The sequence below is a fragment of the Gossypium arboreum genome, chromosome 8 (genome assembly GCF_025698485.1).
Source record: "Gossypium arboreum isolate Shixiya-1 chromosome 8, ASM2569848v2, whole genome shotgun sequence".
In the NCBI taxonomy this organism is placed as follows: domain Eukaryota; kingdom Viridiplantae; phylum Streptophyta; class Magnoliopsida; order Malvales; family Malvaceae; genus Gossypium; species Gossypium arboreum.
In genome coordinates this window covers 7989705-8009405 of record NC_069077.1, presented here as the reverse complement: position 1 = coordinate 8009405, position 19701 = coordinate 7989705, and the positions used below count along the sequence as shown (strand labels likewise).

General features: G+C 33.6%; 1 protein-coding gene and 1 long non-coding RNA gene across 4 annotated transcripts; both read right to left on the bottom strand.

Moving 5' to 3' along the window:
* Window positions 1-3037: 3037 nt before the first annotated feature.
* On the bottom strand, window positions 3038-8103 carry LOC108469063 (uncharacterized). 2 transcript variants are annotated; one of them, XR_001869031.2, is made up of 6 exons: window positions 7663-8102; window positions 6683-7089; window positions 6520-6603; window positions 6081-6188; window positions 3790-3946; window positions 3038-3338 (listed from the first exon to the last, which is right to left on the bottom strand). It is a non-coding gene; the product is annotated as an uncharacterized LOC108469063 (long non-coding RNA). The 2 variants fall into 2 exon arrangements; XR_001869030.2 differs by lacking the exon at window positions 3038-3338 and having other exon boundaries at window positions 3463-3946; window positions 7663-8103.
* A 514-nt stretch (window positions 8104-8617) lies between these two features.
* LOC108469911 (protein CHROMATIN REMODELING 8) lies at window positions 8618-14722 on the bottom strand. Of its 2 annotated transcripts, none has more exons than XM_017771020.2 (8): window positions 14281-14722; window positions 13901-14099; window positions 13224-13790; window positions 12657-13056; window positions 11572-12445; window positions 10813-11422; window positions 10219-10689; window positions 8618-9673 (listed from the first exon to the last, which is right to left on the bottom strand). In XM_017771020.2, the coding sequence occupies exons 2-8, from the start codon at window positions 13988-13990 to the stop codon at window positions 9008-9010; spliced, it is 3678 nt and encodes a 1225-aa protein (XP_017626509.1). In that variant the 5' UTR covers window positions 13991-14099; window positions 14281-14722; the 3' UTR covers window positions 8618-9007. The 2 variants fall into 2 exon arrangements, with proteins under 2 accessions (XP_017626509.1, XP_017626510.1); XM_017771021.2 differs by having other exon boundaries at window positions 14401-14722.
* Between the last annotated feature and the right edge of the window lie 4979 nt (window positions 14723-19701).

The following is a 19701-nucleotide window of genomic DNA, read 5'->3' as shown; positions in this document are numbered from 1 at the left end:
AATGAACTTTAAAAAAAAAAATTGACTTATATAGGGGTCCAAACGCACTGCTTTGGACCCCCTGCTTAAACTAAACGACGTTTAGGGCTTCGGGTCGGGTCGACCCGACCCGTCCGGCCAGGGTCCGCGTGTTTTTGAAACGGAAGGGCTAATTACGCGATCGGCCCTTCCGCATTTTTGCTATTTCACAATCAAGTTTTTTTTTTGCTATTTTTAATTTGGCCCTAAAGATTTTCTCGCCCTACAATTTAGTCCCTCCGTGCTGCGCTGCATTTTGGTAATGGAGAATATTGCGCCCTTAGTCCCCATTGCTTTCACACATGTTCATTTTGGTCCTTTATTTCACTATTTCTTTTTAAATTACGCCAGAAATTTTGTTCTTAGTCCGATTTAGTCCTTTTCTTCGTTTATTTTCATTTTTTTACATATTATTAATATTATTATTTTTATTTTATTAATATACTAATTATTTTAAGGTATTATTATTACTAATGATTATTATTTCTAGTTCTAACATCATTATTAATATTAATATATGTATATTTTACATGTATATATCCATACATTTATATATAGTACTATCTTAATTACTTTATTTTAACATTACTATTATATTATATTTGTCTTTTTATATACTTCATTATATTTCTAATATTATTATTAGTAGTTGTTATTTGTTTCTAATATGTATATACTATGTAAATGTTTTAATATTATGTGTATTTTGCACATACGTTATGTATATAAGTTTTAATATTATATTTCACATATATTATTATATATATTTTAATATTATTAGTTATATTTTTCTTTTATACTATTATATATATATTTCTAATATTATATTATATATTTCTAATACTATTATATATATATATATGTGTGTATGTATTTGTGTAGTGTATAAAATAGTTTTTTATTATTATTATCATTTCTAAGGTATGTATGTATTGTATATGTTCTATATATATGTTATGTGTATATTTTAATATTACTAGTTATATATAACATTTCTTATACATTTCCACATACATATTTTCTTCTATATACTATGTATATACCTTTAATACCATATTATTTGTATATATATTCTTCTATATATATAATTTCGCTAAATGCCACGTCATATACATATTATGTCGTGTTTTGATACTATGTATATACTTTAACATTAATAGATGTACATTTTTGCCACTTCATGAATAGCTCGAATAATATATATAATATATTTCTAACGGTATCCTTGCTCATATATAGATGTGTTTTGACGTACATGTTCTTAATGTTTTATGTATATATATTCATTATTTATCGTATTTGATATGATAATTACATTCGATCTTGCATGCATTATTAGTGTTTTCCTTCAACATTATTGTAATATTTGTTATTTGTTTCAAATATGTTTATATTTCTTCCACTTATTGATTCTTATTTCATATCAACTTCATTTCATGGTATTTCGAAAATCATATTATTGTTTTGCTAATTAATTTCAATAATCAAGGCAATGTACCGATTTAACATTAAGTCATCGAGTTCATCGCTATGTTGGGTGAACGTCAATTGACTCGTGTTAAAGCGATATACCCTCCTCAAAAAAAAAAAAGGGGAATAAACTAAAATTTCTCGTCTTTTCAATCGGATCACGACTAAATTTTACATTGGACTCGTATTTTTGAAAATCAAGACAACACGTGTTTATGAGATACCAATTTTGGGCGTCGCGAGGTGCTAATACCTTCCTCGCAGAATCGACTCCCGCACCCTATTTTTCTCCGGATTTTAATTCACTTTCTTTTCATTTCAAAATAAATTTATAAGGTGTCCGATCACACCTATAAAAAGGATCGGTGGCGACTCCCCTTTTATTTCAAAATCGAACTTCAGTTTTCAAACTTTTTCACTAGATCGCCACAATTAGCGACCCCGAAACCAATTTTTACGTCGCTACAAAAATGATTCTTAATAATTTATCTAATCAAATCTGACTATTCAATCAAACTAATCAAACCAATAACCTAATCAATTCAATCAATAAATTTATTCTAAAAACCTTAATTTAAACTACCTTTTAACAAAACTTAACCGGTAAATTGGTCAATGCTTTTTCCTAATAACAACTCAGAATAATTATTAAAAACTAGCTAAACTTAAATAATAATTATTACATTCTGGTCTTCTGATTTGCTTCTTTTCATGAAATTCTAGAATAAATAGCAATAAAATACACAAAAAAAATATATATATAATCAAAACAAGAGATAAAATCAAGTATGGCACTAACATAACATCTAATATATTCTTTAATATAAAAGAAACAGCAAATTTTCTTGTGTGGGAATACTTGCCTTTAAATAAGAGATTTGGGGTTTACAGGTTACTTGAATTTGACCACAAATGAGATTTTATATGTGAACTTAAGAAGCTTTCAAAATCATGTATTAACCTCAAATGGAATAATTTCCTTATTGTGTAAAAGGATTTCATTCTCGTTTATTTAATTCTTGCAGTGACGCATATTCCTCTCAAGGATTCTGTTAAAAAAAGACCCTGTGCAAAGATTCCTATACCCCATAGGATGAGATTTTTATTATAATATTACATATCATACCCTGTAATGGATTACCTAATTTGATTGCTCCTAATAAATTCAAGAGGAAGTTTTGAAAGCATGACATCACATGATTAACTTATTTCATAAGGTTTATTTTGTCAATATCAATTTGAATGGTTTTTTTGTTAAAATATATCATAAATTTATATATTCTTCAGATATTTGAAATTTAATCTTTGTATTTTTATTTATAAAATTTTTGTTTCTCTACTTTTTAAATTTCAAAGTCTGAATTCTAACACTATTAAAATTATTTTATTAAATTCAAATTTATTACTGACGTAATTTTTTAGTTACATAGTATTGTATTTATTTCAAAATGTAACACCAATCAATTTAACAAAAAAAATTAACAGTGTTAATAATGGAACCTGATTTTTAAAATCGTAGAAAAATTAAATTCTTAAAAATAAAAATAAATAGACTAAATTCTAAATTTGTAAAGAGAATAAAAACATACGAGTATATGACATATTTTAACTTTCGTTTTACTTCACCTGATTTTTTTTTTCCTAACTCATGAAATATAAGAATTCTATTTATTGTAAATAGGATAATTTTCTCATAATACAATAGTAAAACTCTAAAAGCCAAAAGCATCAATCTAAATGGGAGTAAAAGAAGACACTCTTGCTACTTACCCATCTCATACCTGAATTTTGGAAGAAGAAATAATCCTTCTGGTTTCTATAATTCTTCTGTTAAAGTACATGAAAGGTCCCTATATTGTAGGGACTAGATTAAATTAATCATTCTATTATTAAATGGATCAATTTAATTTCTATACCATTAAAAAGAATAACAAATCCAAATTGTAGCAGAGTTAGCAGTTAACATATAAAAAATGTCTTAAATATTACTTTTTTTCAATTCCAACTCAATTTCGAACAAAAGATTTTATTTACAAAAACATAAAAACTTCCAATTTGGCCTTATTTGATTCTTTTTAATATTACATAGATTAAATTGATCTATTTAATAATAGAGAGACTAATTTGATCAGATCCTTATAATAGAGGGACCTCTCAAGTGCATTCATCATAATTCTTCTATTTGATGAATGGCAAAGAGTGTGAAGAAATAAAATCTAGTTAAAGAGAATATAATCATCATTGTTGAAAAAAATGGAAATGTAAAAACAAGGTTAGGAAACGGTTTTTCGAGTACGAAACCTGAACTATCTGCTTGCAAGAAATGATGTTGAGATGTCATGGTTGCATGGACCGGATGGAGACATCAGTACCTGGGGTTGGCCGCGGAGGTTTTAGGCTGGGTGACTTTGCTTGGTAGTTGGCATCCAGATAACTGATGAGCCCACATAGATGAGAACTGCCAAAGAACATCTATTGTTTTTTATGGTATAAAAGCGCTCAAAATTTGGCAGGTAGAACTAGCTGCCTGGATATATGCTAATCTAATCGTACTTTTAGGCACTTCTCTTTCAAATTATTCAAGCAATTCATGTCCAAGAATTCGTACCATTATTGAGTTTTCTCAGATGTAGATATAATCAACTGAGCATGGTTTTAAAAGTATGAAACTGGTTATGAAACTAGAGAAATCAATAAACCATAGACAATGTTAAACAGCTGCCTATATGTATCAATGCTCTCACCATTAGAAGCATTTATGCATATTCAGTTTTGGCATCCAATATAACAAGTATATGCAATCTGATCAAATGGATAATGTCAAGGAAACCTTTAAGGATATAACAAATAGCTACAGGGAAATAGGACACAATGGGCTATGAAATGAAGGCAAAATAGCCAAGACAAGGACCTGATGAAAGCTTTCCACCTTATGGCATAAACAAAAGTACCCTATTCTCTAACAGGTTTAAATGTTCTTCCGACAAATCTTATTACATTTATGAGAGATTAATGCAAATATGACAAACTCCTACCAGTTATTGATGACCCCCCTAGTCTACAACATCATGGACCCCAAAAAAGAATCATTCAACAATTAATTATCCTAGCAACAAGGAGAATCCAGTCTCTCCATAAAACCCTACTAGAGGTCATATCTGTACAGATATCATAACAATACCTTGTTGGTCCTACATTCTCTCTCTCCAGTTAGTATGAAAATACAATTGACGTAACAATATCAGATAATATAGATGTAACATCAGATCTCACAGATGGTGATACTTGCGAACTCAGTCAATGAGAAGAATTCACAGTAGAGATTGTAGGGAGGTAAAGACAGGATAGAAGCATGATCTTTTCTAATATTAACTTCTTATCCCACAGCTTCAATCAAATCAAATGTCAGATACAATTGTCACAGCTTGTCACCCCAAATCTTATTTACTGGTGTAAGCATCATGTTTAGATGAATAAATCCAGTCCCATAACAGGATTAATGGCTAGAGCAAATGATCATGTAACTCAATTCAACTGATTTTTACAATCATGTGCTAAATTTCATCAACCTAAAACTCTAGGCCATAAGACAGATCAGCCAAGTTAGTATGAGACCATATAAAGGACTTTCTCTCTTTACATAGATTTGCAAGCAAAGAATTGTGTTTTTCCTTAGAGATTCTTGCTACACCAAGATCAAAGATAAATATGAAACTAGTTTTAACCCTTCTAATCTTTTAAGATTCCATTAGCTTGCAGCTGCACTAGTGTCATAAACCTCAACATTCGCCATTTCAATCTTACAATTTGATATTAATTCGTTAACCCAATTGATTCAAATCAAATGCAAGTGACTGATTTATAAACTAGACATCAATAAGTTGGTCATCACAAGGATCACTATAGTTAAAATTAACAAAATAAACTAGAATGTGATACGGACGCTTTTATTGCAATAGGAATTTTAGTTTTATTTATTTATTATATCAGGTTTTATTAAGAGTTTTAGTTTTACTTATTTTCTCTATTATATTAGGTTTTTATTTCCTTCACAAACTCTAGGTTAGGAATTCTATTAGGACTCTTTTATTTGTTATTAACAGTCTATAAAAGGCTGTCAATATGAAATAAAGAGGCAAGCAATTATTCTATAAAAAAGAAACGTTATTTTGAGAGGGGGTTTAGGGCGAATCTGCCTTTTGAGTAACCATAGGTCGAAGCAAGAAGTCTTTCTCGTCTAGGCCTGTGACTAGATCCTACGCCAATGTGCATAACAGAATGCTTCTTTTCCTTAAATTTTCTTTTAAACAGTTCACATTCTTAAAATTTTATAATGAGAGAGAAGTCTTATACTTTATTTGTTTGGCTATTGTCAAAAATTTATTAAGCAGTTACAAGTATTTGATCATAGATATATTTAACATATGTCTGCATGCAAGAAAGAATTAGCTAGAAAAAGTTCAAATAATGCCTTCAAAAGTGCAACCCTGATCCTTAACAGCAAGACCATGAATTAAAATGACCAAGCTTCTACTACCGAGATCACTTAACAAGCTCCAGGAATGCTATTGAATCCAAAAGCTTTTTCTTACCCAGGCAAACATGAAAGAGCTTAATAGCCTCAAAACCTTGTGGTTAAGACTTCTTTTTTCCAGCCTAATAAATCCTTGTTTCTAAGATATGAAGCATCCAAGAAAGTCCTACAAGACAAGGTGAAATAAGATTAACATTTATTTATATATATAAACTTCTATGAAGAACATAAAACTGAATATTTATCTGACAAATAGTGTCAAATCTTAACCAAGTTAAAATAGGTGCAGTATAAGCTGCGCCCGCTTGAAGAAAACTTCAATTCAGGAAAAGTTCTTAATAAGAGCATAAATCGATAGATGTATTTTTGTTTCCGAATGAAAATATTCGCATCATGTTCGAGAAGAAAATTTTAAAATGATACTAACTACTAATAATATTTTAATCAGTCATAAAACCCAGAATGATGCTTAACCTATGAAAGAAAAGATACTTAACTAGAACCATCTCAAACTACTTTTAAAAGTTTCCAACTACAAATATGTGCTCCATGTTGATTTCATGTGTCAACTCAAGCAATGCCTGCAAGGCACCAAACTCAGCTACAAGCTGCTTCAAAGAATATCTTTCATTCTAAAGAAGGACAAGTAGAAATCTGAACCTGATGGGCCTAAAAGCACATCCACAACGAGTTCTCAATGAAGCTTCAGGAGGTGGTTTGCTGCTAATGCCAGAGCATTTTGTCCAGCTAAATGTAGCATATATATGTAGGATGCAAGAGTAAAACTAGAAACAAACTGAAGCATGGTGAGAAGCTGGGTAAATAAGGTCCTTTGGTCAACATGACAAACTAGTAAATTTGCTCAATGCACCATTTGGATGGATGGTGAGATGTGATTCCACTGAGCCGAAGCCTCAAAATGGCAATGGACCTAATCATACTTCACAGAGGTGGGAATGCCTTCCTACCATGCGTCCAAATGAAGCACAAACTGCATGCATAGAAATGAAAGTGCATCATGATAACCGGTACCCAGCATTCATTCATCATCATGATGGGTAAAAAACCTACAACCAAAAAGTAGACGTCAACTGTCAACCGATGAATTTGCACCATTGACGGAAGCATTAAGTCTTGTATAATGCCCTTTTACAAAGTTAAAAAAGAAAGCAAATTTTAATCGCCATGGATAAACAATGTTCAAAGCTCTTGAACTGCATGTCAGCGTGCAAATTTTCAAATAATACCTAGGGAACTTCAAAGCATAGGGAAATTCCTTTGGAGTTGAAAATCATGACATGGTAAGTTGTGGCCAATACATCAGACTTCTTGTCAATTACAAGAACCTCAAATGTTCTTAGTGCCTATTGCCTAATATGTCTCTTCTATTCTGTTGAGATCGATAACATCAAATATGATAGACATTCCTAAACCTCATTCTCAAATACCTGGATAATTCCAAACCAATAAAATAAAATATCAAAAGGTTCATATAGATTTATTTAGGAAAAATGTTTATTAAGTTAACTAAGTTTGGCCTACGACGGTATTTTATACTCCATTTTTCCCTAATTTCTTCCCTTACTAACCAAATGAAGAAACAAAATAAAATAACAACGCAGATTAAGGTTTAAGAAAACCTCTTGAAGGATCCATGAACGGGAGTGAAGATCTCAAGAGCAGCATATCAATGAGAATTGGAGATCGGTTCAAAGCATCGAAGCAGCTTCACTGATCGATACGATGAGTGAGAGAAGGATCCATTAACGGGATTGAAGAGCTCGAGAGCAGCAGATCGATTGAGAACCGGAGATCGGTTCAAAGCATCGAAACAGCTTCACGGATCGATACAAAGAGTAAGAGAACCATGAATACAGGTACACTTCAAGCCATTACCTGCAATCAAAATTCAACAGGTAATCAGCCAACCACCTAAAAACCGGCATTTTCTCCTTGCCAATAATTTCTTCCACAGGATTTTGAAATTTGAAAAAAAAAAAAAAGGAAAGCAATTAGAGATAAATTTGGGGAAACCCTAGGGTTTTGCAAACAGTTTGATCGAGAAAATTTAAAACGTACGAGATTACGTGTTGAAGTTTTTCTTTTTTTTTTTTTTTGAGGGTAAAGCTTTCGCGGTCTTTGCTGCGCGCAAAAATCTTGCAGTTTTTTTTTTTTTTTGGAGTTTTTGGACCAAAATACCTAACGGTTAGTGGTAGGAAGAAAATACGTAAATTAGTCCTCAAACTATGGTCCAAAATTTAAATTGGTCCCTAAATTAAAAAAATTGAAAATAAAAAATTTTAAAATATCAATATCAATGTGAATTAGGTTCTTCTACCGGTTTAAACTTTAATTTTAGGCGTTAAATATTAGTTCAAATTTAATTTAGAGTACATTTAATACACACTGATTAAATTTTAAACACGATCTATATCCATATTATAAAAAACTTGGATCCTACCCGTCGAAATATAATTAACCCTCCTATGGATAAATTTATTTAATAAAAGGTTAAATTCGTTTACTGGTTTAATCTCTGGTCAAAGCCATAATTTTGGATGTAAATATCGAATATAAATATGTATCCCATATCAATTATTTTTCAAGATTTTAATATATATTGAGAATCATGTCCAGTTTTGCATTAGACACAAATGCCGTACATATTTTAAGAAAAATGAAAAAAGCGAAATATTAAAAAATAAACCTACAATTCCTTTTGGATCAGCTAAATAGCAAAACAAAATACCTCAGGGGAGAAACTGTGGTTTACGCTATACAGTGAAACATTTGTTGTAGTGAAAAATTAAGTGCATCAAAAAATTTATAGGCCGACTCCATCCTCTCTCCATTTCCCCCCTGGGACTTGCATACACTACTGCCATAACCACGTCGATCGTGATGCCAGACATGAATGTTCAAACTGCTTGTGACCATAGAATTGTTATGAATGCTGTCGAAGCAACGAGTCTCGGGATAAACAAATTATTGCTGCCGATACTCTGGCTTTAGAACCCAACGTGATCCGTTCGGATCTTTTTCTAGTTTAGCAATTTCCTTCAATAGATTCTTAAACAAAGGCAGATTGTTTGATGGTATTCGGTCCTTGAAATGATCCACGATGCTGGCTGAATCCGTGCTTCCGCCTTTTTGTTGTATGAATGTACATATCTGACGAATTAGTACCTCAGGCTGCACGCTGGATGAGTTAGAAGATGACCGGGACCTAGAAGTCCTGCTAATGGTGGGTCTTGTGGTGTTCGACGAGCTTGAAACTGATCCGAACTGATGTTCGAGTCCAGCACCAATGGCTTGTTCTTGGTTTCCACGGATTCGAGCTAGCAATTCTGCTGAAGATAATGCCTTGCCGGCAGCGGCCCCAGCTGCTATGCCGGTACTAGATGACTCACCTGAGGGTTTTACTAACTGAGTGTTCAAAGCTGAGCCGAATTTCTTTCGAACTGCTGACGGTGCACCAGCAGCTCCAGATTTCCCGGTCCAAGTAGGAACAGAAATACTATCATGGCTTCGAAGCATTCGTGATTGTCGTAATGCTTCCGCTGCTCTTTGTGCCACTTGTGAAGCCTGTTCCTCAAGCCTCACCTTCTCTTCATCATTGGCATTCACTATGGCATCATGGTTCACAGCACTCTTGAGAGAAAAAGGAAAAACAAACAAATTGTGGGAAAAATGTTTTATGAGAATCAATGGAATTAATATAATCCATTTATCAATAAATTTATATTAAGCATGAATATATTCAATAAAACCAAAAATTGTGGTAAAAGTACCATGAAGGCCCCAAGAATCGGATTGCATTTTGCCCTTTTACTTAAAAAATAAGTAAATTAATTAATGTACAAATCAAAGTGCAAGTTAATTCTCTTGTTAAAAATTTCATCAATTTCTACTGTCAGACAAAATTTCATACATTTCTACTGTCAGACACTGATCCATATACATCAGCATAAGGTACACATGATGCGCCACGTGTTACTGTCTAGTTATTCCATTAGTTTTACCAATATTTAACAGCACAAATGGATGAAATTTTTAACAAAAAAAATTAATTTGCGCTTTGATTTAACGTACAGGGACTAATTTACTCAATTTTTTAGTAGAGGGGGCAAAATGCAATCTAAATCCTAGTACATACCTCCATGAAAATGTAAATGTTAGATAGAGACATATCTTACATGTATTCCTTGGGCATCAAAAAGGCTCCTCAAAATATTTTTTTCTTCATCTACTTCACCATCACTATGATCATCTTTTTCTTTTCCTTTCCTCTTTGAATGACTGCCGTTTGAGCTATTGCCGTTTCTACCAGCACCATGATCAGAATGAGAACCAGCTGCTCTCGAATGTTCCTGCTTATGCCGCTTATCTTTCTGCATAACAACGATATTTACATCTTCTGACAACTGACTGAAAATATTAGATGTTTCGGTTGACCCATTCTCTCCTTCATCATTCAGAACAAAAAGATCCTTCATGTCTCGAGCTTTAAAGAACCTTCTCTGCTGAGGGTTCTTCAGTATCTTATTGGTAAGAAAATGTTTGTAAATCTGCCGATGGTACACCTTCTCTTCGATTGTTCCACGAGTAATCAATCTATAAACAGTTACATCTCTATTCTGACCAATACGCCAAGCACGCTCCCTTGCCTGTCAGTGGTGAAAGCCATCACCCGCAACAGTTTTGAAAAGTTAACATTCTAATAGAAATATCTGCATGTATTATATACCATAAACACTATGTCAATGAAAAAGAAGTCAGTCAAAAGATACCTGCATGTCCGTTGACGGGTTCCAATCAGGGTCAAAGATGATCACCCTGTTAGCTCCAGTTAAATTTGTTCCTAAACCACCTACTTTCGTAGTCAAAATGAAAATAAATATATCATCGGAATTGTTGAATTCATCTATTAAAGCCATTCTCTGTTTTACAGGAGTATGTCCATCCATTCGTCGATAGCAATAGCCACTTGTAGTTAAGAAGTTTTCAAGAATGTCAAGCATTTGCTGTGTTTGAGCAAACAAAAGGACACGATGGCCCTGATCCTTCCAAACCTGGAGAACTTGGGCAACCACTTTCATTTTCCCACTCCGTTCAGGATTTCCGTAATCTGGATTCTGGCAGGAATGTTCTCTCTCAAGCAGATCAGGATGGTTACAGATCTTACGCATCACATCAATTCCGTAAAGAGAATTTCTACCCCCATCCAGTATTTGTTCCACATCTGAGCTAGCAAGAAATGCTCTATAGACAGATCTTTGTTCGGCAGTAAGGCTACAAAAAAGTACATGTTCTGCCTTTTTAGGCAGATGGGCATTCACATCAGCCTTCATGCGCCGGAGTAGATATGGCATGACCAAATCACGGAGGACAACAGCACATCTGCACATTATCCAATTTAAAATTTCAGAAAACAATCATAACGAACAATGAAAGATTTCAGTACAAGAAACCCAAGGCAGCAACAGGTTCTACTTCTTCCAACTCGTTTTAAAAATAAACTGAATTTTTTAGAGATACATGATCCGCACCTGTAGGCTGTTGATACCTGTAATGGTGAAGCATTGGCATATCCGCCAACAGATATAGGGACTGCAAACTCTGCCTCAAATACAGGTAAGACACCCAACTTCCCAGGGAAAACAAAATCAAATAATGACCATAGTTCACTAAGCTTGTTCTGAATTGGTGCACCAGTCATTATTATACGGTGAACTGTTTGAAGCTGTTTACAAACCAGAGTGATTTCAGCATTTGGATTTCGGATTCGATGTCCTTCATCCAAAACTGCATAACCCCATTCTATGTCAAGTAACTTTTCCCCTATCAATCGGAGTTGCTCATAAGTTGTAATCAACAACCCAGATTTTGACCGCAAAACTCTATTTATTAAAGATTCCCATTTTTTGCTGCTTTTAGAACACAAGTTCCCTTCATAGTCGCTGTCCACTGATCCTTCACTTTCATAGTCACTTTCTTCATTAGATTTGGCTTGATTCTTCTTGTAAGCAGGATCTTGAGCAGAATCATGTAGTATCTCGACATGAAATTTTGGATACCATCTACGTGCCTCCCTTTTCCATTGTCGTAAGAGTGTTACAGGGCAGACAACAATGCTTGGCTCATACATGTTACTGAAGTGCAAAGCTCCAAGAAAAGACAAGACCTGGACAGTCTTGCCAAGACCCATTTCATCCCCAATGATCCCACCTGCTCTTTGACAATGTAGTTCCCACATCCACTGTACTCCCACTTTCTGATAGTCAAAAAGCTTGCTAAAAATGGTTTCAGGGATTTTTAGCCCGCCTTCAAGTGTTACATAAACAGGGTCATTATCATCCACATCCTCCGTGCCCTTTTGGTCTTCCTCTTCATCATGGGAAGTCAAGTTATCCCTCACATCTTCTGCACAAAATTTAAGAAATTTACATTAAAGAAAAACAAGTTTCAGCTGAAAATGCAAACCGCATATGTTCAACAAAAACCAAACAGTTACACCCAATCGTTCATAATAACCAGATTGTTTCACAACTATCAGGAACAAACTCGGAAAGAGATCATGGTTAAAGCAATCAAAAAATGCCTAGTCAATTAGCAATAATTAAGCTGAGCATACCTCCCACTTCCATATCTCTTTCCTCACGAGAGATCCGCTTTCTCCATTTCTTGTCAGGCAAAGGCCTCTTCTTTTTCCGTTTTGAGCTTTTATTCTCCCCTACTTCTTTTGACTGAGAAAACTTTAAAGACTTTTTTTGCCTTTGAAAAGGAAAGGTGGGTGCATCAAGCTTTGGCAAAGCATCAGGATCAAGTAGTTTCGTTGATGGGCGAACTTGTGCAGCCTCTGATATCGACTTTGCAGCTCTAGCAACACTAGCAGAAACAATATCATCTTTCTCATCTTCTTCATAAGGAACATTGTGCTCATTTGATGTACCAGGCTGTTGAAGACGGCGCTCAAATCCCTTAAGTTTATGAAAAGGGGTTAATATTCCCTTCCGCACCAGTTCATCCCTTTCCTAAGCCAGCAATAGTATGGTATTAGCAGCATTCTCCCTTCTCCCTATATCTATATATATATATATATTGCAGACATATGTAATAACCATCTAATCCCTTCTCCCTAACTAAAAAGTGTCTCGCAAGCCAAAAAGTAACAGAATATTAGGAACCATGATTAACTTACAGTTTCCACAAATCCTGCAGATGCTGCATCCAACACGGCATCAAAATCAACATCATCATTAAAAGAAACTGATTTCTTCCGCTTTTGTTTAGTTTTGCTAGGCTTTTGGATTTCTTTTGACTTCCTTTTCAGCCTAGGCTCTTCCTTCACCAGGTCTTCTATCAACTTGTCATGCTTTACACCCTCGGACGAACTTTCTTTGAGTAACCCTGACAGTTCTTTCTCAAGTTGAGCCTTTGTGTTTTTGAGACTCTTCAGCCTATCAGTAGCTAAGGCACGTTGAAGGGTTGAATCACGCGAACGTAACTGCATAGCACTTTCATCATCATCCTCTCTTTTCCCTTCCTCCACATGCTCATCCTTCGCATCATGGTCACCACTCGTGACATCTTTCCTTTCTTCAACAGTGGATGCAACAGCATCAATTTCGAATTCCACAGCCCTCAATTTATTCAAGAGTTTCACCTGGCTGGCCGATGATGATGGGTTGTTCCCTTCCAACTTATCGGCCGGTTCCTCCTCGGTGCTCCCTCCTACTTCACTACCATCCAAAGCATTGTTTTCCGCCTGCCATTCAACACAATTATCCACTGTCAAAATCTCCACACCTCATCAGCATTATCAACAAAACAGTAACATTTTAAAATCGAATTGATGACAGAGATCAGAGCCGATACCTTGGCTAATACATCCCGTTCGATATCCTCAGGATTTGCGGACGTAACACCTAAACTACTCAACAATATCCTATCCTCCTCTTCCTCCATCAAATTTTACCATAAAAAAACCTCAGCTACAATCTCATCATATAAATAAACAAATCAAAATCACGATATATTCTTCCTTCAACACACCAATTTCGCCCCCCAATTTCAACTGCAAAAGAAAATGTATAATTCCGTAATTGATTCGATTAAGTCAAATTCCTGCCCAAACTAGTAACCTAAGATGCTCATATGATAAAAGAAATTAAAAACAAACAAATATTCAGAAATAATTCCTCTCTTTTATCCTTAAATGAAAAGCAAAGCATTTGATGAAGAGCTCGTCGACATACCCAAAACTTGCAATTACAATCGTTGCAAAAGAGAAATTTAAATTTAAATTTAATTTGTTCTTCAAGATTATTATTAATGATAAATCAGAAACAAATCGAGAATTTTTTTTCTTATTTCACCGGTTCATTCGATTTTGCTTTGCGCCGTCTCTTTCCACTATCCCTTTGCTCCCCCTCCAGTTTTTTCTCTTTGTGGCTTCGATACGACCCAAATGGAGGTCGTATTAGGAACAAAGTGGATTTTATTTTCGTTACGCTCGCTGTTTCTGTCTTCCTCCGCAAGGAAAAGAAAAACTCAATTTGGTATTTTTTATTAAAAACGCCGTCGTACGTGTGCGTTTCAACCCACCTATAGGTCTAAATTTCCTGGTCTAGTTAAGTTTGAAATTTAATTATGGTCACCGATTGTTGTTTGCTCGAGCCATGAGGGTTGCATATTTCTTTATAAGCAAATATTCGAGTTTTGTGTATAGAGAAGATAATATTAGGAGTGTAGGTTCTTAATTTAAAGGTTTAATTTGATTGAATTTTAGATTTAATTAAAGTTTAATATAATTATTGAATACGGGTATATGATTATGTATTTGAAATGATAAAATTAAGTCCTCCTATTTGCTTAATTTAAAATATTAGTCACATTATTATTAATTTAAAAATAAAATATTGAATCTAGTTGATCGTATTGAATCTAATTGACCGTAATAATATATCTTCCATGGTTCATCAATTTGGATTTGAACAAAACATGCTTATGAGTTTATCAATTTTATTATTACGAAGCACTATACCGAGCATCCCAATAAGTGATCAATGAAATAAATAAACATATTACATTATAAGTGTTGTTTTTTTCTAATAATAGTAGTTACAATTAATATTTGATTGAGCAATCGTTTGGATCACACAAATCGTATGAGATACTTTATTAAAATTCAATTAAAAATTAAGCAATATACATATGAATTTATACTTTGTTGGTATATGTATATTTGATTAATATAATTAATATCATAAACTATTTTAATTGTAATTGTGTTAAATGTTTACATTCTATCTGCACGTCATACTTGATGACGCTATTACCATCATATTATTGTTAAAAGCATACGAACATGACACTTATGTGTGTAATGAGTCAATTTAGTCCGGGCCCAAAACAAAATAAAAATACATTAAATAAAGTCCAAAATTTTAAACAATCCATGGCCCAATTACAATACCCAAATGACCCATCAACAAAAATGAACCCAAGCCTAAGACCCAAAACATAAAATCCCTAAGCCCAATTTATGGCCCAACATTTAGACACCCTCAAAAACCCTAGGTTACCCTAGGTGCGCCGCAACCCAGCCTCCGTACGGCCTCCAGCTCGCCTCTGTACCCACTGCTCCATGTCACCAGTCTTACTTGCAAGTAAAATAAAAGGACTATGGCAGCAATAATAGAAAAACAGCAGAGCAAAAAAGAAAAAAAGTTTGTATTTTTTTACATTATTTTTTTCTCTCGGCTATAAAGCCCAAGAAAAATTGTTTTGTAATTTCTTCTATGAAAGCACGGCCTTTTTATTAAAATAACCCATTAATTTTAATTAAGTACCAAAATGACCCACTTTTTTAATTAAACACCAAAATGACCTGAAATCTACAGTAAAATTTGGTGGAGCCAAATTATATGGCGCCACCAACTTCCCACATCAGCAGGGAGCATAAAAAATTAATTTTTAGGTGGAGCCATGTGGAATGGCGCCACCTGTATAAATATTAGGAAAATACTGAAATTTTTGAAAACATGGGAGGACTTCAAAAAAATTAACCATTTTTCTGGTGAAGCCAACTTAAATGGCGCCACCAAATTCTGCCATGTCAGTCCTTTTTGTTTTACTTTTCTTTTGTCTTTTTTTCTTATTTATTTATTTTATTTTATTTATTATTATTAACTTTAAAAATTTTGAAATATATATTTGAAATATTTTATTAATATATATTTTAAAATTTTAAATATATATTTTGAAATTACTATTTTAAATTTTAAATATTTAAATAATTTAAACTTTCAAATTTGTTATTAGTTTTATAATAATTTAAATATTATTTAATTTTTTATAATATTTTAAATTATGATTTTAAATTATTTTAAAGATATTCAAACCATTTTTAAATTCTATTTAAAAGTTAAAAATAATATTTTATTTTAAAAGTGAAATTTGAATTAATAAAAAATTTAAAATATTTTCATTTTCTAGAAATACTGCAAGTTTTGAAAAATGGGGACTTAAAATAATTTTTTAACTCTCCTATTGGAATATATTTTTAATTTTTATTAGTTCAAATTTCACTTTTTAAAATAAAATATTATTTTTAACTTTTAAATAGAATTTAAAAATGGTTTGAATATCTTTAAAAATAATTTAAAATCATCATTTAAAATATTATAAAACAAATTAAATAATATTTAAATTATTATAAAACTAATAACAAATTTGAAAGTTTAAATTATTTAAATATTTAAAATTTAAAATAGTAATTTCAAAATATATATTTAAAATTTTAAAATATATATTAATAAAATATTTTAAATATATATTTAAAATTTTAAAGTTAATAATAATACATAAAATAAAATAAAAGAAAAAAGACAAAAGAAAAGTAAAAAAAAGTAAAAAAAAAAACAAGGACTGACATGGCAGAATCTGGTGGCGCCATTTAAGTTGGCTCCACCAGAAAAATGGTTAATTGTTTTGAAGTCCTCCATGTTTTCAAAAATTTCAGTATTTCCCTGATATTTATACAGGTGGAGCCATTCTACATGGCTCCACCCAAAAATTATTTTTTTATGCTTCCTGCTGACGTGGCAAGTTGGTGGCGTTATATAATTTGGCTCCACCAACTTTTACTGTAGATTTCAGGTCATTTTGGTATTTAATTAAACGAGTGGGTCATTTTGGTACTTAATTAAAATTAAGGGGTTATTTTAATAAAAAGGCCATGAACGCACACAAGCAAATCAATAAAACAAAAACTGAAGTTTAAAAGGTTTTTTGTTGGTTCTTTTCTCATTTTCTTTTATTGTCTGTTTATTATATTTCCTTTTTTTTTAGCAAAACTATTTTAAAATAAACTAAAGGGGAAGGAGGAGAGACTCACTTGATTTCCCCGCGGTTGCGACGCCGGAGGGTCCTTCTCCGTCATCGAAATCAAACCCAAAAGGGAGTCAAGCTCTATCTCCTTTCGATTCTTCGGGTTTTGGTGGCTTAGCCTTCAAAGGCGCTTCAAAGCGGGGCTAAAAAGTCCCTTTCGCTCAACGCCAGCCATTGGCCACGACTACAGCGCGGTGGACTGCCAAGAACCCTTCCGGCCGGAGACAAGAGGAAAGGATGAGAGGGTTTCAAAGGTTTTCTTTTAGTTTTTTTTTAAAGAGGGCTGAAATGAATGATTAAAAAAATTGGGATTAAATGGAGGCACGAAACGGTGTCGTTTTGTACCAAGGTCACCAGCGCCAAAACGGCACCGTTTAAGGTGACCCGCGCGACCTGACCCATTTAGCAGAAGATCTGCCCGTTTTCAAGGCCCAAATGGGAAATTTACTGTTTTACTCCCTACGCATTGTCACTCTTATTCAATTTCGCCTCATTGTCTTTTTTATTTTTAAATTTCCCGTCTCATTTTATTTCGTGCACGATCTAGTCCAACATTTCTGATTGAAAAGGGCTGGGAATCCGTCCTCCCCTGGAGCCTTTGTTGATCCCATTCTAAACAAAGCTTCCCTCACTTCCTCTCCAGTGTACGGCGCTATGAGCTTTCTATTATCTTCCTTATAAACATAACGATCAATACCCATGATTAACTGTTCATATATAGTTGTATTCCCAGCTGTGAATAAGTTCTGAAAATAAGCTCTAGCAATACTCTCCATTTCCTTTACGTCTTCTGTGTCCCTTCCCTCTTCATTTTGCAACTTGATAATCTGATTTCTCATTCTCCTCTGAGTAGCTTGGCTATGAAAATAAGCTGCATTTCTATCTCCAAATTTTAGGCAATTTAATCTAGCTCTTTGTTCCCAATAATATTCATCCTTTTCTATCTCAAAATTTAATTGAATCTTCATATCAATAATCTCAGCTAAATTCGTGTCATCCCTTTCAGCTTCAATCAATTCTAACAATTTCGCTGTTAGAAACTCTTTTTTCCTCTTCCTGTTCATTTGTATTTTCCTAGCCCATTTTTTCAACCCCTTACTTACAAATTTCAGCTTTTGCAAGAAATCCCCTGCTGCAATTCCCCATAATTTTTTTACTTCATCCACAAAAGAATCCTCCAATGTCCACCAAGCTTTGAACTTAAAACTATTTCCTTTTTGCCTTTCTTCCTCCCTTCTTGTGACTACTAAAAGAGGATAATGATCTGAAAAAGAGTGTACCAGATGCTGAATTTTTGCCTCGGAGAACATTAACAACCACTTTTCATTAGCCACTCCCCTATCAAGTCGTTCTTGAATGTTTCTCTCTGGCAAATTTCCTCTCTCCCAAGTAAACCAATTTCCAGTGAACCCCACATCATTTAATTGGTATTCCTCTAGTGTGTTTTGAAACTTTTCCATTTTTCTTTTATCTCTAGGCAGCCCTTATTTTTTTCAAAACTATACCTAATTTCATTAAAATTCCCACATAGAAACTAAGGGATATCTTCATCGTTATAAAGATTTTTCAAAACATCCAATGAGTCTTCTCTATCTTGAGCATACGGGGATCCATAAAAACCTATAAGGCGCCATTTAACATCAATTTCCTTTTCCTCTACTATCACGTCAATATGTCTTCCAGAAAAATTTTGAAGCGTAATATTAGTATCATTTTGCCATGCCAAACACAACCCTCCTCTAGTACCTTCTAAACCAATGCCGATGCCATTTGTATAACCATAGCTCCATCGAACTCTCTCCATCTACTTTCTACAAAGCTTAGTCTCCATAAAGAAGACTACTTGGGATTATAGACCTTCAGTGAGTGCCGAAGTCTTCAAGTTGCCCGTGGGCTCCCCAAACCACGGACATTCTAGCTTAGGATTTTCGTTGCACCCGGTCGGCTTGCCTCTTGGCAGCCATCGATGATAAATGATTTAATTCCATCATCCTTTTATTTATTGGCATTACTTTGTTAGTATCATCTTGTTCAGGTAATTCATCTATTTCCCCTCTAGATCTCTTCTTCCCCTCCTCACCTATTAATGTTTCATCTTCTAGATCATGGTCCATTGCAATATGGGTTGGATCTGCCAATGCGAGTCCCATCTGATTTCCTCCACCTAATGCCCCCCTTTCTAAATTAAGACTGAGAACTGGATCCACAGCCTTCCCAAGCCTCCTTCCACTTTGCGCTTTCTACTGTTCATTATCTAAGATCACGTTATTTTCACCCATTACTCT